This window comes from Chiloscyllium plagiosum, unplaced genomic scaffold, assembly GCF_037043375.1.
Source record: "Chiloscyllium plagiosum isolate Xiang-an unplaced genomic scaffold, Cpla_swu_hap1 HiC_scaffold_5, whole genome shotgun sequence".
Lineage (NCBI taxonomy): Eukaryota > Metazoa > Chordata > Chondrichthyes > Orectolobiformes > Hemiscylliidae > Chiloscyllium > Chiloscyllium plagiosum.
In genome coordinates, this window is record NW_028270143.1 from 138,351,277 (window position 1) to 138,373,761 (window position 22,485).

Here is a 22,485-nt window from a genome sequence, read left to right on the forward strand (position 1 = left end):
AGCTACAGGGAGAGGCTGAACAGGCTGGGGCTGTTTTCCCTGGACCGTCAGAGGCTGAGGGGTGACTTTATAGAGGTTTATAAAATCGTGAGGGGCATGGATAGGATAAATAGACAAAGTATTTTCCCTGGGGTCGGGGAGTCCAGAACTAGAGGGCATAGGTTTAGGGTGAGAAGGGAAAGATATAAAAGAGACCTAAGGGGCAACGTTTTCACGCAGAGTGTGGTACGTGTATGGAATGAGCTGCTAGAGGAAGTGGTGGAGGCTGGTACAATTGCAACATTTAAGAGGCATTTGGATGGGTATATGAATAGGAAGGGTTTGGAGGGATATGGGCCGAGTGCTGGCAGGTGGGAACTAGATTGGGTTGGGATGTCTGGTCGGCATGGACAGGTTGGACCGAAGGGTCTGTTTCCGTGCTGTACATCACTATGACTATAAAAGTGAAGTGATGCACTTGGAAGAAGGAACAAGCGAAGGGAGTACTCAGTGAATGGCAGGACACTAGGAAACTCAGAGGGATCATACAGTCAGAATCCTACAGCATGGAGACAGGCCTTTTGGTCCAAATGGATCCATGCCGACCAAAACATCCATCCACGCTAGCCCCATTTCCCTGCACTTGGCCCTGATGAAGGGCTTCTGCCTGATTCTCCTGCTCCTTGGATGCTGCCTGACCGGCTGTGCTTTTCCAGCACCACACACTTCGACTCTGACTCCAGCATCTACAGTCCTCACTTTCTCCATATCCTTGTAAACCTTTCCTATCCATGTCTATGTCCAAATGCCTTTTAAATGTTATTAATGTACCCGCCTCAACCACTTCCTCTGGCACCCTCTGTGTAAAAACAGTTGTCCCTTGGGTTGCCTTTTATTCTTTCCCCTCTCACCTTAAACTGATGCCCTCTAGTCCTCGATTCCCCAACCCTGGGAAAAAGACTGAGTGCATTCACCCTATCCCGGCCTTTCATGATCTTATACATCTCTATAATGTTCCCCCCTCAGTCTCCTACGCTCGAAAGGAAAATGTCCTAGCTTGTCCAACCTCTCCCTAAAACTCAGACCATGGAGTCCAGACAATATCCTTGTAAATTTCTTCTGCGTTCTTTCTAGATTAGTAACGTCCTTCCTACAACAAGGTGACCAAAACTGAACGCAGTACTCCAAGCGTGGTCTCACCAACATCCTGGATAACAGCAACATAACTTCCCAACTTCTATACTCAATGACCTGACTGATAAGAGCCAGTCTACCAAAAGCCTTCATCATTGCCCTGTCTATCTGGGACACCACTTTCAGAGAACTGTGAACCTGAACTCCAAGGTCCCTCTGTTCCATGACATTCCTTAAGGCCCTACCATTCACCGTGAAATTCCTACCTTGATTTGACTTTCCAAAATGCAAGACCTCACACTTATCTACATTTGTGGAGAGGTGCGAGGGAGGAACGAAGGACTTCTGGGGAGTTTTTAAGTGGGTGAGATCTAAACCTGAGACCCTACACCATAGGAGAAAGTGAGGACTGCAGATGCTGGATATCAGAGCTGAAAAATGTGTTGCTGGAAAAGCGCAGCAGGTCAGGCAGCATCCAAGGAACAAGAGAATCGACGTTTCGGGCATGAGCCCTTCTTCCTGAAGAACGTCGATTCTCCTGCTCCTTGGATGCTGCCTGACCTGCTGCGCTTTTCCAGCAACACATTTTCAACCCTACACCATAGGGCCTCCCTCCTACCCACCTCCTCTAACCTTACTAAGAGTCTGTAAACTAGGTAAGTTTTCAGGTTTCTCTTTTTTTTTCCTTCTCTTCCTTTGTTTAGTTCTGCGCGGGCTTTCAGAATATCGGGATATGGATGTCAGGGTAGTTGCGTGTTCCTCCTGCAGAATGTGGCAGGTGAGGGACATTTGCGGGAAGTGCACCCAACTCCAGCTCCTCGAAAACTGAGTTGGGGAACTGGAGCTGGAGCTGGATGAACTATGGATCATCCGGGAGGCTGAGGGGGTAATTGAGAGGATGGACAGGGAAGTGATCACTCCCCAGATACAAGATAAGGACAGCTGGATTACTGTCACGGGGAGGAAAGGGAACCGATGGTCAGAGCAGAGATCCCCTGTGGCCGTTCCCCTCAGCAATAAGTATACCGTTTTGGATACTGCTGGTGGAGTCAGCCTGCCAGGGGTAAGCCATGGTTGTCAGGTCTCTGGCACTGAGCCTGGCACTGTGGCTCAGAAGGGAAGGGTGGGAAATAGAAAAGCGCTAGTAATAGGGGACTCAATAGTTAGACGGATTGACAGGAGATTTTGTGGTCAGGAACGGGACTCCCGGAAGGTACGTTGCCTCCCTGGTGCCAGGGTCCGGGATGTCGCCGATCGGGTCTACAAGATTCTAAAGGGGGAGGGGGAGCAGCCAGAAATCGTGGTACATATCGGCACCAATGATACAGCCAGGAAAGGGATTGAGGATCTGAAAAGTGACTACAGAGCGTTAGGTTGGAAGCTGAAGAGCAGGACGAGTAGAGTAGTGATCTCAGGTTTGCTACCGGTGCCACGAGATAGTGAGATGAGGAACAGTCAGCAAATGTAGCTTAACACGTGGCTGTGAGGCTGGTGCAGGAGGGAGGGCTTCAGATACCTAGACCATTGGGATACCTTCTGGGGAAGGTGGGACCTGTACATGAAGGACGGGTTGCACCTGAACTGGAGGGGCACAAATGTCCTGGGTGGGAGATTTGCTCGTGCGATTCGGAAGGGTTTAAACTAGTTTGGCAGGGGGGTGGGAATCGGAGCCACATGTCTGAGAGGGGGTCAGTTGCAGACAGGACAGTGGTAGGATGTAGTGAATCTATCGGGAAGGTTTCTCACGCAATGAAACAAAGGGATCGTTAAAGTGTGTCTGCTTTAACTCAAGGAGTATCAGAAGAAAGAATGATAAACTTAGAGCATGGATCAGTACATGGGGCTATGATGTTGGGGGCATAATGGAGACATGGGTTTGGAATTTCAGAAATCGGTTGGCTGACAGAAGGCAGAGAGTGGTTGTAGATGAAAAGTATTCTGCCTGGAGGTCAGTGTTGAATGGGGGTCTCGCAGGGTTCTCTGCTCTTTGTAGTTTTTATAAATGACTTGGATGAGGAGGTTGAGGGGTGGGTTAGTAATTTTGCAGATGACACAAAGGTTGGAGGTATCATCGATAGTATCGAGGGCTACTGCAGGCTACAGCGAGACATAGACGGGATGCAGAGCTGGGCTGAGAAATGGCAGATGGAGTTCAACCTGGATAAATGTGAAGTGATGCATTTTGGAAGGTTGAACTCGAATGCTGAATATAGGATTAAAGACAGGATTCTTGGCAGTGTGGAGGAACAGAGGGATCTGGGTGTGCAAGTACATAGATCCCTCAAAGTTGCCACCCAAGTGGATAGGGTTGTTTAGAAAGCATATGGTGTTTTGGCTTTCATTAACAGGGTTTAAGAGCCGTGAGGTTTTGCTACAGCTCTACGAGTCCCTGGTGAGACCACACTTGGAATATTGTGTCCAGTTCTGGTCGCCCTACTATAAGAAAGATACAGGCTTTGGAGAGGGTGCAAAGAAGGTTTACCAGGATGCTGCCTGGACTGGAGGGCTTGTCTTATGAAGAAAGGTTGACAAAGCTCTGACTTTTCTCTCTGGAGGAAGAGAGCAGACCTGATCGAGGTGTACAAAATAATAAGAGGAATAGATAGAGTCAATAGCCAGAGACTTTCCCCCAGGGCAGGATTGACTGGTGCGAGAAGTCATAGCTTGAAGATATTAGGAGAAAGTTATAGAGGTGATGTCAGAGGTAGGTTCTTTACGCAGAGAGTTGTGAACGCATGGAATGTGTTGCCAGCTGTGGTGGTGGAAGCAGAGTCATTGGGGACATTTAAGCGAGTGCTGGACATGCACATGGATAGCAGTGAGTTGACGGGTGCGTAGGTTAAGTTACTATATTTTACATTAGGATTAATCCTCGGCACAACATCGTGGGCCAAAGGAAATGTTCTGTGCTGTACTTTTCTATGTTCGATGATCCTGAGTGCACCCAGCTCCAGCTCCCCCTCACGGTCTCCCAGGAGCTGCAGCTGGGTGCACTTCCCACACACGTGTAGTCATCAGGGATGATGGAAGTTAACCTGAGCTCCCACATCCTGCAGGAGGAACGTGTGACTGCCCTAAGTGCCATCTTAAAGTCTAAAAAGGAAAGTGAAAGGACTTTCCCTGAGCTTACCTGCACTTATTGCTGATCTGCTGCTGGCTGAACCCTCTCAAGCCAGGGCCTTACTTCTTATTCTACTACCAACAGTTTTGGAATAGCACATCTCTCTACCCCTCTGCTTTTTTTTGGTTCGAGGAGGAGGGAAACACTACAGTGTATTACCTGTTGGGCATGTTTTCTGGCCTCCTGGAGAGACTGCTCTCGTTGGCTGGTACACTGTGTAAGTTTTGCCCATTTCTCCCGTACGGTGCCCATCACGTTCTGAATGAGACAGCGATGCTGCTTGCTGCTGCAATCCCTCAGAGGCTCTGAGCATTGTTCCAGGGTGTTCAGCTGTGCAGAGTGCAAGGCTACATCACTGCTGAACCGCTACAGAGAGAGAGAGAGAGAGAGAGAGATGGCAGCCATTACACACACAACTGCATCGCTACCCAATCCATGTACCCGATTTCTGTACCTAATCCCCACACTCACTATCTAGATTAGATTAGATTCCCTACAGCGTGGAAACAGGCCCTTCAGCCCAACAAGTCCACACCGACCCTCTGAACAGTAACCCACCCAGACCCATTTCCCTCTGGCTAATGCAGCTAACACTGTGGGCAATTTAGCCTGGTCAATTCACCTGGCCTGGGAGAAAATTGGAGCACCCGGAGGAAACCCACACAGACACAGGGAGAACGTGCACACTCCACATAGACAGTCACCTGAGGCTGAAATAGAACCGGGTCCCTGGGGCTGTGAGGCAGCAGTGCTAACCACTGAGCCACAGTGCCACTCCACCTGATCCCTGCACCCGATCCCTGCACTCACTGTACCTGATCACTGCCTCTAAGATAGTGACTGTTCAGGCGCCAGTGTCCTGTTAACCCATGTGGTACAAAGAAAGAGCACACGGTGTTGGGGGATAATATATTAGCATGGAGAGAGGATTGGCTAACTACAAGAAAACGGAGAGTGGGGATAAGATGGAATCTCCAGGATAGCAACCTGTAAATAGTGGAGTCCCACAGGGTCAGTGCTCAGCCCACAATTATTTCTAATCTGTATGAAGACAGAGGTAAATGTGCACTCACAAAGTCTGTGAGTGACACAAGATTAGGTGGGAAGGTAAGCGATGAGGATAACACATGGTTTGTGGACAGATATAGACAGGTTAAACGAATGGGAACCGTGTAGCAGATGGGGCATAATGTGGTGAAATGTGAGCTTATGCACTTTGGCAGGAAGAATAGAGGAGTTGAATATTATTTAAAGACTGGAGGAAGTTGCTTCATCAAGGGAGTTGAGAGTCCTTGTGCATATATTACACAAAGCCAGCATTCTAGTTCAGTGGCTAATAGAGAAAGTGAATGGAGTGTTGTCCTTTAATACTGAACCCACCCCAGGGTGATTCTGTGCCATCAGATAACACTTGGCCACAGTGTGATGGGGAGGTGGAATGGACTGTGTTTCTCCCAGGACAGGTCACCTGGTGATCCTGGATCTGTATTGTGATGGACTCCTGGATCAGACTCGGAGCTGGAGCCTTATTCAACACGTTCATGGCATCTTCTATCCAGCCAATCAGCTCCTGGGTGTTGCTATGGAATTGAGTCTCCAAGGTTACTCGTTCAGATAGTCTCACCTGGCAATTTAAACCAATCAAAACACAGTTTATATATGATCAATTCTTTCATGGTCAACCTAACAGAAAGGGTAATCAGGGAGAGACAGGAATAGGAAGACAGGGTGGGGGTTGTGGAGGATTGGCAGAGTTATACAGTATAGAAACAAGCCCTTCAGCCCACTGTGCCATGTTAACCAACCAACACTAATCCCATTACCTGCACTTGGTCCAGAGCCTACTACACCCTGGCATGTTAAACTCTCATCCAGATAGTTCTTCAATGTTGTGAGAGTACCTGCCTCCACCACCCTCTCAGTCAGCACGGTCCATATATCCACCACCCTCTCAGTCAGCATGGTCCATATATCCACCACCCTCTCAGTCAGCACGGTTCATATACCCACCGCCCTCTCAGTCAGCATGGTCCATATATCTACCACCCTCTCAGTCAGCACGGACCATATATCCACCACCCTCTCAGTCAGCATGGTCCATATATCCACCACCCTCTCAGTCAGCACGGTTCATATACCCACCACCCTCTCAGTCAGCACGGTCCATATATCTACCACCCTCTCAGTCAGCACGGTCCATATATCCACCACCCTCTCAGTCAGCACGGTCCATATATCCACCACCCTCTCAGTCAGCACGGTCCATATATCCACCACCCTCTCAGTCAGCACGGACCATATATCCACCACCCTCTCAGTCAGCACGGTCCATATATCCACCACCCTCTCAGTCAGCACGGACCATATATCCACCACCCTCTCAGTCAGCACGGACCATATATCCACCACCCTCTCAGTCAGCACGGTCCATATATCCACCACCCTCTCAGTCAGCACGGACCATATATCCACCACCCTCTCAGTCAGCACGGTCCATATATCCACCACCCTCTCAGTCAGCACGGACCATATATCCACCGCCCTCTCAGTCAGCACGGACCATATATCCACCGCCCTCTCAGTCAGCACGGTCCATATATCCACCGCCCTCTCAGTCAGCACGGTTCATATATCCACCACCCTCTCAGTCAGCATGGTCCATATATCCACCACCCTCTCAGACAGCACGGTCCATATATCCACCACCCTCTCAGTCAGCACGGTCCATATATCCACTACCCTCTCAGTCAGCATGGTCCATATATCCACCACTCTCTCAGTCAGCACGGACCATATATCCACCACCCTCTCAGTCAGTACGGTCCATATATCCACCACCCTCTCAGTCAGCACGGTCCATATATCCACCACCCTCTCAGTCAGCACGGACCATATATCCACCACCCTCTCAGTCAGCATGGTCCATATATCCACCACCCTCTCAGTCAGCACAGTTCATATATCCACCACCCTCTCAGTCAGCATGGTCCATATACCCACCACCCTCTCAGTCAGCACGGACCATATATCCACCACTCTTTCAGTCAGCACGGTCCATATATCCACCACCCTCTCAGACAGCACGGTCCATATATCCACCACCCTTTCAGTCAGCACGGACCATATATCCACCACCCTTTCAGTCAGCACGGACCATATATCCACCACCCTCTCAGTCAGCACGGTCCATATATCCACCACCCTCTCAGTCAGCATGGTCCATATATCCACCACCCTCTCAGACAGCACGGTCCATAAATCCACCACCCTCTCAGTCAGCATGGTCCATATATCCACCACCCTCTCAGTCAGCATGGTCCATATAGCCACCACCCTCTCAGTCAGCACGGTCCATATATCCACTACCCTCTCAGTCAGCATGGTCCATATATCCACCACCCTCTCAGTCAGCACGGTCCATATATCCACCACCCTCTCAGTCAGCACGGTTCATATATCCACCACCCTCTCAGTCAGCACGGACCATATATCCACTACCCTCTCAGTCAGCACGGTCCATATATCCACCACCCTCTCAGTCAGCACGGTTCATATATCCACCACCCTCTCAGACAGCACGGACCATATATCCACCACCCTCTCAGTCAGCACGGTCCATATATCCACCGCCCTCTCAGTCAGCACGGTCCATATATCCACCACCCTCTCAGTCAGCACGGTCCATATATCCACCGCCCTCTCAGTCAGCACGGACCATATACCCACCACCCTCTCAGTCAGCACGGACCATATATCCACCACCCTCTCAGTCAGCATGGTCCATATATCCACTACCCTCTCAGTCAGCACGGTCCATATATCCACTACCCTCTCAGTCAGCACGGTCCATATATCCACCACCCTCTCAGTTAGCATGGTCCATATATCCACCACCCTCTCAGTCAGCACGGTCCATATATCCACTACCCTCTCAGTCAGCATGGTCCATATATCCACCACCCTCTCAGTCAGCACGGTCCATATATCCACCACCCTCTCAGACAGCACGGTCCATATATCCACCACCCTCTCAGTCAGCATGGTCCATATATCCACCACCCTCTCAGTCAGCACGGTCCATATATCCACTACCCTCTCAGTCAGCACGGTCCATATATCCACCACCCTCTCAGTCAGCACGGTCCATATATCCACCACCCTCTCAGTCAGCACGGTTCATATATCCACCACCCTCTCAGTCAGCACGGACCATATATCCACTACCCTCTCAGTCAGCACGGTCCATATATCCACCACCCTCTCAGTCAGCACGGTCCATATATCCACCACCCTCTCAGTCAGCACGGTTCATATATCCACCACCCTCTCAGTCAGCACGGTCCATATATCCACCACCCTCTCAGTCAGCACGGACCATATATCCACCACCCTCTCAGTCAGCATGGACCATATATCCACCACCCTCTCAGTCAGCACGGTCCATATATACACCACCCTCTCAGTCAGCACGGACAATATATCCACCACCCTCTCAGTCAGCACGGACCATATATCCACCACCCTCTCAGTCAGCACGGTCCATATATCCACCACCCTCTCAGTCAGCACGGTCCATATATCCACCACCCTCTCAGTCAGCACGGTCCATATATCCACCACCCTCTCAGTCAGCACGGTCCATATATCCACCACCCTCTCAGTCTGCACGGTCCATATCTCCACTACCCTCTCAGTCAGCACGATCCATATATCCACCACCCTCTCAGTCAGCACGGTCCATATATCCACCACCCTCTCAGTCAGCACGGACCATATATCCACCACCCTCTCAGTCAGCACGGTCCATATATCCACCACCCTCTCAGTCAGCACGGTCCATATAGAACATAGAACATAGAACATAGAAGAATACAGCGCAGTACAGGCCCTTGGGCCCTCGATGTTGCGCCGATCCAAGCCCACCTAAACTACACTAACCCACTATCCTCCATATACCTATCCAATGCCCTCTTAAATGCCCATAAAGAGGGAGAGTCCACCACTGTTACTGGCAGGGCATTCCATGAACTAACGACTCGCTGAGTGAAGAACCTACCCCTAACATCAGTCCTATATCTACCCCCCCTTAATTTAAAGCTATGCCCCCTTGTAATACCCGACTCAATACGCGGGAAAAGGTTCATACTGTCGACCCTATCTAACCCCCTAATCATCTTGTACACCTCAATCAAGTCACCCCTAAACCTTCTTTTCTCTAGTGAAAACAGCCCCAAGTGCCTCAGTCTTTCCTCATACGATTTTCCTTCCATACCAGGCAACATCCTGGTAAACCTCCTCTGCACCCGTTCCAATGCCTCCACATCCTTCCTATAGTATGGCGACCAAAACTGCACACAATATTCCAGATGCGGCCGTACCAGAGTCTTATACAACTGCATCATGACCTCAGGACTCCGGAACTCAATTCCTCTACCAATAAAAGCCAGTACGCCATATGCCTTCCTCACCGCACTATTTACCTGGGTGGCAACTTTCAGAGATCTGTGTACATGGACACCAAGATCCCTCTGCTCATCCACACTACCAAGTATCCGACCATTAGCCCAGTACCCCATCTTTTTGTTATTCTTCCCAAAGTGAATCACCTCGCACTTAGCTACATTGAATTCCATCTGCCACCTTTCTGCCCAGCTCTGCAGCTTCTCTATATCCTGCTGTAACCTGCCACATGCTTCCTCACTGTCAACAACTCCTCCGACTTTCGTATCATCCGCAAACTTGCTCACCCAACCTTCTAACCCCTCTTCCAGGTCATTTATAAAAATGACAAACAGCAATGGTCCCAAAACAGATCCTTGCGGAACACCGCTAGTGACGGCACTCCATGAAGAAACTTTGCCATCAACTACTACCCTCTGTCTTCTTCCATCCAGCCAATTTCTAATCCAAACCTCCAACTCACCCTCAATGCCATATCTCCGTATTTTCTGCAGTAGCCTACCATGGGGAACCTTATCAAACGCCTTACTAAAATCCATATATACCACATCTACCGCTTTCCCCTCATCAACCTCCTTCGTCACCTTTTCAAAGAATTCAATAAGGTTTGTGAGGCACGACTTGCCCTTCACAAAACCATGCTGACTATCCTTGATCACATTATTCCTATCCAGATGTGCATAAATCCTATCCCTTACAATTCTCTCTAAGACTTTGCCCACAACAGAAGTGAGACTCACCGGCCTATAGTTACTAGGGCTATCCCTACTCCCCTTTTTGAACAAGGGAACCACATTTGCTATCCTCCAGTCTTCTGGGACTACTCCTGTAGACAAAGAGGACATAAAAATCAAGGCCAATGGCTCTGCAATCTCCTCCCTTGCTTCCCAGAGAATCCTAGGATAAATGCCATCAGGCCCAGGGGACTTATCTATTTTCACCCTTTCCAGAATTTCCAACACCTCTTCTCTACATACCTCAAAGCCATCCATTCTACTTATTTGTGCCTCAGTATTCTCTTCGACAACAATGCCCTGTTCCTGAGTGAATACTGAAGAAAAGTATTCATTCAGTGTCTCCCCAATCTCCTCCGCCTCCACACGCAACTTCCCCCTACTATCCTTGACTGGACCTATTCCTACCCTAGTCATTCTTTTATTCCTACCACCCTCTCAGTCAGCACGGACCATATATCCACCACCCTCTCAGTCAGCACGGTCCATATATCCACCACCCTCTCAGTCAGCACGGTCCATATATCCACCACCCTCTCAGTCAGCACGGACCATATATCCACCACCCTCTCAGTCAGCACGGACCATATATCCACCACCCTCTCAGTCAGCACGGTCCATATATCCACCACCCTCTCAGTCAGCACGGTCCATATATCCACCACCCTCTCAGTCAGCACGGACCATATATCCACCACCCTCTCAGTCAGCACGGTCCATATATCCACCACCCTCTCAGTCAGCACGGACCATATATCCACCACCCTCTCAGTCAGCACGGTCCATATATCCACCGCCCTCTCAGTCAGCACGGTCCATATATCCACCGCCCTCTCAGTCAGCACGGTCCATATATCCACTACCCTCTCAGTCAGCACGGACCATATATCCACCACCCTCTCAGTCAGCACGGTCCATATATCCACTACCCTCTCAGTCAGCACGGACCATATATCCACTACCCTCTCAGTCAGCACGGACCATATATCCACTACCCTCTCAGTCAGCACGGTCCATATATCCACCGCCCTCTCAGTCAGCACGGTCCATATATCCACCACCCTCTCAGTCAGCACGGTCCATATATCCACCGCCCTCTCAGTCAGCACGGACCATATACCCACCACCCTCTCAGTCAGCACGGACCATATATCCACCACCCTCTCAGTCAGCATGGTCCATATATCCACTACCCTCTCAGTCAGCACGGTCCATATATCCACTACCCTCTCAGTCAGCACGGTCCATATATCCACCACCCTCTCAGTCAGCATGGTCCATATATCCACCACCCTCTCAGTCAGCACGGTCCATATATCCACTACCCTCTCAGTCAGCATGGTCCATATATCCACCACCCTCTCAGTCAGCACGGTCCATATATCCACCACCCTCTCAGACAGCACGGTCCATATATCCACCACCCTATCAGTCAGCATGGTCCATATATCCACCACCCTCTCAGTCAGCACGGTCCATATATCCACTACCCTCTCAGTCAGCACGGTCCATATATCCACCACCCTCTCAGTCAGCACGGTCCATATATCCACCACCCTCTCAGTCAGCACGGTTCATATATCCACCACCCTCTCAGTCAGCACGGTCCATATATCCACCACCCTCTCAGTCAGTACGGTCCATATATCCACTACCCTCTCAGTCAGCACGGTCCATATATCCACTACCCTCTCAGTCAGCACGGTCCATATATCCACCACCCTCTGGGTGAGAACATTCTTTTTCAGATCTCCTCATAACCACTTCCTCCTCACCTTAAACTGTTGCCCTCTGCTCTTTGACACATCTGCAATGGGGAAAAGGTTTTCACAATTATAATGCCTCAATGCTGCCCCTCAGCCTCCTCTGCTCCAAGGAGAACAGTCCCAGTCTATCCAGTCTCCCCTCATAACTGAGGCTTTCCATCCCAGGCAACATGCTGATGAAAATTCTACACCCTCTCCAGTCCTTCTGATATGTGGCCATCAGAAGGAGTTTTTGATCTGTGCCCTAAGCAAATGCGTTTTAAAATTGTAAGCAGACTTCCCTGCTCCAACACTCTACACCCCAGTTAATGAAAGCAAGCAACCCACATGCCTTCGCCATACTGTCCCCCTGTGCTGACACTTTCAGAAAAATCAAAAATACAGACTTGTAACCAAAGTCCCTTTGTTCCTCAGTGCTCCCCAGGGAGCTACTATTCATCCTTCCCTTATTATATCTTCCAAAATTTGTTGCCTCACACTTCTCAGGATAAAATTCCATCTGCCAATGCTCTGCCCAATTTACCAGCTGATTAATATCAGACTGTTGCCTGAGACCTAGGAGAAAGTGAGGGGTGCAGATGCTGGAGATCAGAGTCGAGAGTGTGGCGCTGGAAAAGCACGGCAGGTCGGACAGCATCCGAAATGGCATTCTGCTGAAGGGCGGCACTGTGGCTCAGTGGTTAGCACTGCTGCCTCACAGTGCCAGGGACACAGGTTCGATTCCAGCCTCAGGTGACTGACTGTGTGGAGTTTGCACATTCTCCCCGTGTCTGCGTGGGTTTCCTCCGGGTGCTCTGGTTTCCTCCCACAATCCAAAGACATGTAGGTTGGATCAATTGACCATGATAAATTGCCCATAGTGTCAGGGGCAAATAGGGGAATGGGTTTGGGTGGGTTACTCTTTGGACGGTCAGTGTGGACTTGTTGGACTGAAGGGCCTGTTTCCACACTAGGGATTTTAATTCACACTCTTCAACTGTAGCCTGAGACCATCCTCCTCACTATCAACGACACCCATCAATTTTCCAGTCATCTGCATACTTACTAATTATACCATCCACATTTACATCCAAGTGGTTAATGTACATAGCAAAGAGCAAGAGTCCCAGCACTGATCCCTGTTGTAGACCACTGGTCACAGGCTTCCAATTAAAATCAGTCCTCCGCCATCACCCTTTGCCTCCTGTTTGTAAATCAGTTTTGGATCCAGTTTGGCAGCTTGCATTGAATTTACACCCTAGAATGTGGTGCTTGCTGGAACATTGAGTAAGTCCAGAAGAACGAGGAGCAGAAGTAGGCCATCTGACCCTTTGAGCCTGCTCCACCATTCAATAAGATCATGGGTGATCTTTTGATAGCCTCAGCTCCACTTACCCACCCACTCACCAGAACCCTTGATTCCTTTACTGTTCAAAAATCTATCCAGCTAGGGAATTCCACAGCTTCACAACCCTCTGGGTGAAGAAATCTGCTCCCTCTAATCTTGAGGCTGTGCCCTCTTGTCCTAGTTTCACCTGCCAGTGGAAACATCTTCTCTACTTCCATCTTATCGATTCCCTTCATTATTTTATGTTTCTATCAGATTCCCCCTCATTCTCCTGAATTCCAATGAATATAATCCCAGTCTACTCAGTCTCTCCTCATAAACCAACCCCCTCAACTCCAGAATAAACCTAGTGAACCTCCTCTGCAGCCCTTTGAGTGCCAGGAGGAGATAGACAGATAGATTTTTAATGAGTAAAGGTTGAAAGGTTAAGGAGAGTGGGCAGGAAGGTGTGGTTGGGATTGAGATGAGACCAGCCATGATCATATTAAATCATGGAGCAGGCTCGAGGGGCTGAATGGCCTCCTGCTCCAATGTTCATTGAAACATAGAAAATAGAAGAAGGACGAGGCCATTTGACCCCTCAAGCCGACTCTGCCATTCAATATGATCATAGCTGATTATCAAATACAGCTATGTCCCTGTCCCTGATTCCTCCCATACCCTTTGATCACTTTAGTACCATGAACTATATCTAACTGCTTCATGAAAATATTCAATCTGTTATGGATTAGGCCAGACCACTCAAAACATTCTTAAGCAGGCAACCCAGACCATTACTTTGTAATTTGTTTAGGTCCTGGAGTAAGTTAGCTAGGTTGACTACTAGGCTTTAAAGCAGACAAAAGTTTATTCACAAAATTACACAATGCAACACAAAGAACAGAATAAAGAACCCCTACAGAACTCAGTCTATCCAAACTAGACTTAATTATGCTGTTCCGAATATACACAACAGTCCCAATAAGCAAACTCCCTTTAAAACCCAGTATAAATGGAACACATGCTTACAGGTTGAAGTTAGAAGGGTAGAAGGAGAGAGAGGTTTTGCAGCCTGTTCATACAGTCCACAGCTAAAGTTCAAACTAACTCTGGACTGAACTGCTCAGCTACAGAGCTGACCACTCCCCTTTCATTATACAGGTCACTGCTAAAACATGACCACTTTGGCCTGAAGTCTCATCTGTTTACATAGAAACAAAAGGGCTCTCAACATCCTTTTCATCTCTGTACCAAACTAGTCACCTTGGAACTGGGGGAGTTTTCTGACCCTTCTGAAAGAATCCAAGGACACAGTATCCTTGAGAAAAGGACCAGCTTTGTGACAAGTATTTTAAATTCAATCACTTTCTGTGGCAGAGACTTCCACAGGCTTCCCACTCTCTGGGTGAAGAAAGTGGGAGATGGGGTGTAATGAGAGAGATAGAGGAGGGAGGTGTGGGGTGGAGATAAAAGGGGAGGGGAAGAATGAGAGAGAGGGAAAGGGCAGGGGTGGAGAGAGCAGGAAAAAGGGAGACGGTGCGGGGGGAGGGGGGGAAGGGGGGGGAGGGGGGGACCTATTTGAGAGCAGAGGGATACAGATGCTTAGGAATTGGGCGACAGGTTTAGACAATACATTTGGATCGGCTCAGGCTTGGAGGGCCGAAGGGCCTGTTCCTGGGCTGCATGTTTTCTTTGTTCAGATGATGGTGCTGTCTCATTAAAGCAAGACAACTGGCATAGCTTATCCTGAGGGTCACCGTGTTTTAGGCTGGGGGAGAGATTGAGAAGGAGTCCTTCATGGTACCCTCAGCCAGTGCAGGAATTGAACCCATGCTGTTGGCGTTATTCTGCATTGCAAGCCATTCAGCCAATCAACTGAACTAACCAACTCCATATTACTGTTAACCAACTGAGCTAACCAACCCCATATTACTGTTAACCAACTGAGCTAACCAACCCCATATTGCTGTTAACCAACTGAGCTAACCAACTCCATATTGCTGTTAACCAACTGAGCTAACCAACCCCATATTACTGTTAACCAACTGAGCTAACCAACCCCATATTGCTGTTAACCAACTGAACTAACCAACTCCATATTACTGTTAACCAACTGAGCTAACCAACTCCATATTGCTGTTAACCAGTGACTGAATAGCTAATATATCAATTGTCCAGTGCCTTCAGTAAAGAGTTCAACTAATCTGGAACCAAGGAGATCAGAGAATGTGGAAGAAACCCATCACTCAGGGCCTGTGGAGTGGTCCCATAGGCCTGTGTTTGCCCAGTATTCTCCACACTTTAGATTAGATTATTTACAGTGTGGAAACAGGCCCTTCGGCCCAACAAGTCCACACCGACCTGCCGAAGTGTAACCCACCCAGACCCATTCCCCTACATTTACCCCTTCACCTAACACTAGGGGCAATTTAGTCTCGTCAATTCACTTAACCTGCGCATTTTTGGACTGTGGGAGGAAACCCACCCAGACACGGGGAGAATGTGCAAACTCCACACGGACAGTTGCCTGAGGCGGGAATTGAACCCGGGTCTCTGGTGCTGTGAGGCAGCAGTGCTAACCACGGTGCCACGGTTCCACTCCACTTGTATGTGTCTCTGTGAATGTGTATGCTGGGATTTGGTGAAGGGGCTTGGAGTTTCACCTGTTTCTCTTAGCCAGTTTCCCACCTCTGCTCTGAACCATCTGTATTCCTCTTGGTCAGCAATTTTGTATTCTACCTGACACCTGCCATAATCCCAGTATTTTTTTCTTTATCTGAATTTCCATCTCCTTTGTCATCCCAGGATCTGTGGAGTTGTTGGTCCTATCTTTCCCATGTAACTGTACACAGCATCTGTTGTTTGAAATTTCTTTACTGTACATGGTTTTCCCATGTTACACTCCAACTGCCAGATTCTTGCCCACTTACTTAACCTCTCTATATCTGTCTGAAACCTCCTGACATCTTTTTCACAAAATGCCTTCCTTGAGGTTCCAGCACAGACCCACAGATTCCACTCACCAACCCTGCCCATCAAATAAAGAGCCATTTATATATACTCTCTGTTTTCTGCAGCAGCCAATCTGCAATCTCTGCCCAATGTTACCCCTTCACCATGTGTTTCTATTCTGCATATTCTCCTCATCTCTCTCTCTCTGATTATCATGACATACACATTCTCTCGATCTCACTCAGAAAGCAATATCCTCTTACTTTCCTTTCCTGCATTTTCAGATGAACTGCGTTCCACTTGTGCTGTAGTGTGTGGAGCCTGTGCTCTGTCTTTGATCCCTTTGAATCTCTGCAGTCATTGAGGAATTGTTCCATCATTGTGTAAACACTGTCATATGCGCACTGTTTGGATTCTACCTCTTTGTACAGTTCCTGTGAAGAACAAGTCACTGAGAGTGAACAGCACATTTTGGTAAACAGTGTACACCACTGGGAAATAAAATGCTGTGTCAGTAAAAGAGACATAAACCTTGAATTGCCACAATCAGTTCACCCGACTTAACCTAGGAAAGGAAAGCTGGTATTTCTGCATAGTTTAGATTAGATTCTCTACAGTGTGGAAACAGGCCCTTCAGCCCAAACAGTCCACTCTGACCCTCCAAAGAGTAACCCACCCAGACCCATTTCCCTCTGACTAATGCACCTAACACTATTGGCCAATTCACCCTGACCGGCACATCTTTGGACTGTGGAAGGAAACCGGAGCACCCAGAGGAATCCCACGCAGACACGGGGAGAATGTGCAAACTCCACACAGACAGTCACCCTAGACTGGAATCGAACCTGGGACCCTGGTGCTGTGAGTTAGTACAGTTAGTGGGTGATTCTGATCCCAGAATAGAATTGTTGAATTTTCTGTCCCATCAAATGTAACCAGTGTGACACTCTGTCCCAACCAGTTTTAGAATCTTCATCCCAAAACTCTTGGGGCAAGAAACACCTCAACAGAATCATTTATTATTTAATGTGGGTTGTTTTCAATACATCACTATTTATTTCCCCAAGTTCTCTAGCCTTTTTTCCACAATAAAAACCTGAGGTGAAACATTCATTTAGTACCTCACCCATCTCCTGTGGTTCCACACATAGATGACCTGGTTGATCTTTAAGGAGCCCTATTCTCTCCCGAATACTTTTGCTCTTAATGTACTTGTGGAATCTCTTTGGATTATCTGGAATTATCCTTATCTGCCAAGGTCATCTCATATCCCCTTTTAGCCCTCCTGATTCCTGAAGTAACTCCACAGAGACTGGTATCCTGTGACCAAGCCCCCCTTTATTTACACAGGCAGAATCCTGGACACTGATCCAGCTCCCTCAGAGCCCACTCTCAGAGTGAACAGGATGTCTGACACTGCTGTGTATATCTGCCAGCCAGGGCTCCCCGATTGGACCAAATTAACAACCCCAGTCAGGGAAGTCACATTCTATGATGTTCACACAGCTGACCTTGTTACAGTCACTACAATTTCACTGTTAAGAATGCCCCTCACCCCTTATACTCTTCAAGAGATTCGCTTGATCCCAGTTGTATATATCTAACATGCGCCTCCTTTTTATTCCTGACCAGAGCCTCAATATCTTAGTTCATCAATTGTTCCCTACTTGTATCAGCCTTACCCATCTTCTCTAACAGGAACATAATGCCTCTGAACTCTTGTTAGCACACTTGAAAACCTCCCACCTGCCAGTTGTCTCTTTACCTGTGAACAGTCTACTCCAATCAACTTTTAAAAATTCCTCAAGATTAGACTGGTGCTGGAAAAGCACAGCAGGCCAGACAGCATCCCAGGAGCAGGAAAATCGACATTTTGGGCAGGAGCCTTTCATCAGGAATGACCTGATTTTTGAAAATTCCTGTCTAATGTCATCAAAATATGTCTTACTCCAACTAAAAACTTTTACTTTTAGATAAGGCTTATCTTTTTCCATAACTATTTTATAACTATAGAATTATGATTGTTTTTCCCAAAGTGCTCCCCTACTAACACTTCAGTCACTTTTCCTATTTCCCAAGAGAAGGGCAGGTTTTGCTTCTTCTGTAGTAGGTACATCTACAGGTTGATAAAGAAATATTTCTTGAACGTGTTTAACAAATTCCTCATCATCCGAGCCCTTAACGTTCTGGCAGTTCCAGTCAGTGTTTGGAAAGTTAAAATCCCCTACTATTACAACCTTATTACTTTTACATATCTGAGGTCTCCCTACATATTTGCTCCTTAGTTTCCCACTGACTATTAGGTGGCCTATAGTACAATCCTATTCCTCTCTTATTTCTGAGATCCACTCATTTAGCTTCACTGGATGATCCCCTGGGAATATCCTCTCCAAGTACAGCTGTAATATTTTCCTTAATCAAAAATGCCACTCCCCCCCTCTCTTGCTTCCCTTTCAAACATTCCAAAAGCATCTAAGACCCAAAATGTTGAGCTGTCAGTCCTGCCCTTCCCTCACCTAGGTCCCTGGAATAATGTGCATTCCCAATGCCACATTCCCATCGATGGCCTGACTTCACCAGCCTTACCTGTAAGACCCCTTGCATTGAAATAAATGCAGTTTAATTTATAAGTCTTACCTCTTTCTCTGATTTGCTGTTGCCACCTTTTCTAATTAACTCGCCCTTTTTTGCATCCAAACCATTCTCATCTGTCTCTCTATTCTCACTAATACTTGAGCTTCTTGCCAAGATGGCGGTAGAGTTGACACTTCCAACTGAGCTTATCCACTGTCCATTTTGTTTTCTTTTGTCATTCTTTTTTCTCTTTTATGTTCTTTTTTTCGATCTCTTTCTTCTCAGTGATGTCCTGAATTCCCGGCCTCGGTGCCGATTTGGACTCTTGGCTAATTGGAGAAAGTGAGCACCGCAGATGCTGGCGATCAGAGTCAAAAAGCATCGCGCTAGAAATGCACAGCCGGTCAGGCAGCATCCGAGGAGCAGGAGAGTTGGTGTTTTGGGCATAAGCCCTTCATTAGGGATTCCTGATGAAACGTCGATTCTCCTGCTCCTCAGATGCTGCCTAATCTGCTGTGGTTTTCCAGCACCACACATTTAGGCTCTTGGCCAATTGCCAGCCTCGGACTTGGACTCTCGGCTTCAGCATGGACCTGGCATAGCAGTCTCTCAGCTTAGTGTGGGTGAACTCTTGGCCTGATGTAGTGGTGTCTCAGGGCAAAAGTGAGGACTGCAGATGCTGAAAACCAGAGTTTAGATTAGAGTGGTGCTGGAAAAACAGGTCAGGCAGCATCCAAGGAGCAGGAAAATCGATGTTTCGGGCAGGAGCCCTTCATCAGGATTCCTGATGAAATGTCAATTTTCCTGCGCCTCAGATGCTGCCCGATCTGCTGTGTTTTTCCAGCGCCACTCTGATCTAAAGTATGGTGTCTCAGCTTGGTGTAGCCTCAGTGTGGATTTCCATTCTTAAGGTGATTCCAGAGCGGTCTCCCAGCCTTACGATCCTCAAAGTGAGGCCTGGTGAAGTCTGGAGTCAAGGCCCAGTGTGGATTGGAGGCTAGGGGCCAGGTTCATTGGATTGGAAAAATTGTTGTACTGAACTTTTTAATTTCTCTATTTTCTAATGTATTCCTACAATTTGTAATGTTGGACTTTTTAATCTCTAGTTGTTTACCCTGAGCACTTATACTGAAGAATCTGTACCTAGGTACCTTGTACCTAAGATGGTGTTTCACTCATTTGAGTATGTGTGACAAAAAAGCAAATTCAGTTCAATTAAGATCCCCCTCATCCCCACTCCCTACCAGTTTAAAACGCTCCCCAATAGATATGTTCCCTTGTGTTTTTCTAGACAACCACAAGGGTCTGATGTGGAGGACCATTCTTATTTTTGGAGGGTCCATCCCTGTTTTGAGTCCTATGGATCTCACTGTTTAGAGCCTCTACAGGTTTCCCAATTTATCCTTTAGCAGCTCTGACCTCAGACAAGTCACTTCTCAGTTTTGTAAAATTTGCTTTCATCCAGTGTAAAACGCTTCCTCCTGATTTATCTCTGTCATTTTCCATAATAATACTAACTCTAACTGAATTGTGGTCACTAGCCCTGATACAGTCACCGTTTAGATCAGAGTGGTGCTGGAAAAACACTTGGCCTGATGTAGTGGTGTCTCAGGGCAAAAGTGAGGACTGCAGATGCTGAAAACCAGAGTTTAGATTAGAGTGGTGCTGGAAAAACAGGTCAGGCAGCATCCAAGGAGCAGGAAAATCGATGTTTCGGGCAGGAGCCCTTCATCAGGATTCCTGATGAAATGTCAATTTTCCTGCGCCTCAGATGCTGCCCGATCTGCTGTGTTTTTCCAGCGCCACTCTGATCTAAAGTATGGTGTCTCAGCTTGGTAATGTTGGACTTTTTAATCTCTAGTTGTTTACCCTGAGCACTTATACTGAAGAATCTGTACCTAGGTACCTTGTACCTAAGATGGTGTTTCACTCATTTGAGTATGTGTGACAAAAAAGCAAATTCAGTTCAATTAAGATCCCCCTCAATAGATATGTTCCCTTGTGTTTTTCTAGACAACCACAAGGGTCTGATGTGGAGGACCATTCTTATTTTTGGAGGGTCCATCCCTGTTTTGAGTCCTATGGATCTCACTGTTTAGAGCCTCTACAGGTTTCCCAATTTATCCTTTAGCAGCTCTGACCTCAGACAAGTCACTTCTCAGTTTTGTAAAATTTGCTTTCATCCAGTGTAAAACGCTTCCTCCTGATTTATCTCTGTCATTTTCCATAATAATACTAACTCTAACTGAATTGTGGTCACTAGCCCTGATACAGTCACCGTTTAGATCAGAGTGGTGCTGGAAAAACACTCGGTAAAAACAAGGACTGCAGATGCTGGAACCCAGACTCTAGAAAAGCACAGCAGGTCAGGCAGCATCCGAGGAGCAGGAAAGTCAACGTTTCGGGCAAAAGCCCTTCATCAGGAGTAGAGGCAGGCAGCCTCCAGGGTGGAGAGATAAATGGGGGATGGGGGTGGGGAGAAAGTAGCATAGAGTACAATAGGTGAATGGGGGTGGTGATGGAGGTGATAGGTCAGAGAGGAGGGTGGAGTGGATAGGTGGAAAGGAAGATAGACAGGTAGGACAAGTCATAAGGATGGTGCTGAGCTGGAAGTTTGGAGCTGGGGTAAGGTGGGGGAAGGGGAAATGAGGAAACTGGTGAAGTCCACCTTGATGCCCTAGGGTTGAAGTGTTCCAAGGAAGAAGATGAGGCGTTCTTCCTCCAAGCGTCTAGTGGTGAGGGAGCGGCGATGAAGGAGGCCCAGGACCTCCATGTCCTCCGCAGAGTGGGAGGGGGAGTTGAAATATTGGGCCACAGGGCGGTGGGGTTGATTGGTGCGGTTGTCCCAGAAATGTTCTCTGAAACGCTCTGCTGGGAGGCGCCCAGTCTCCCCAATGTGGAGGAGACCATATCGGGAGCAACGGATACAATAAATGATATTAGTGGATGTGCAGGTAAACCTTTGATGGATGTGGAAGGCTCCTTTAGGGCCTTGGATAGAGGTGAGGGAGGAGGTGTGGGCTCAGGTTTTGCAATTCCTGCGGTGGCAGGGGAGGGTGCCAGGATGGGAGGGTGGGTTGTTGGGGGGGGGCGTGGATCTGACCAGGTAGTCACGGAGGGAACAGTCTTTGTCACTTCACCAACTTGTCCATCTTTTTATCCTAAAACTAAATCCAGAATAGTGTCCCCTCTCAAAGGGCTTGTCGTGTATCATTTAAAAAGTTTCCTGGACACAGTACATAATATTTTCACCCTCAGTGCCCCTTGTACTGTTTGAAACAGAGTTTGTGTTGGGACAGTTAAAGTCGCCTCCTATTATTTCCCTCTTATTCCTACAGGCCAAACTTTGTCCACATTTATATGTTATCTATCTTCCTCTCCCTCTCACTATGTGGAGGTCTGTAATACACTCCTAATTGTGTGACTACTCCTTTCTTTATTCCTTAAAACCTCATTTAT

General features: G+C 47.8%; 1 protein-coding gene across 1 annotated transcript in view; it reads right to left on the reverse strand.

Moving 5' to 3' along the window:
• The window catches only part of LOC148150048 (microtubule-actin cross-linking factor 1, isoforms 6/7-like), a 374,112-nt gene that overhangs the window by 79,452 nt on the left and 272,175 nt on the right, over positions 1–22,485 (reverse strand). The window contains exons 15-17 of the mRNA XM_087987781.1: positions 16,716–16,886; positions 5,703–5,858; positions 4,394–4,600 (exon numbers count right to left, since the gene is read on the reverse strand). Coding sequence (XP_087843907.1) covers positions 4,394–4,600; positions 5,703–5,858; positions 16,716–16,886 — 534 coding nt within the window. The remainder of the gene's footprint in view (positions 1–4,393; positions 4,601–5,702; positions 5,859–16,715; positions 16,887–22,485) is intronic.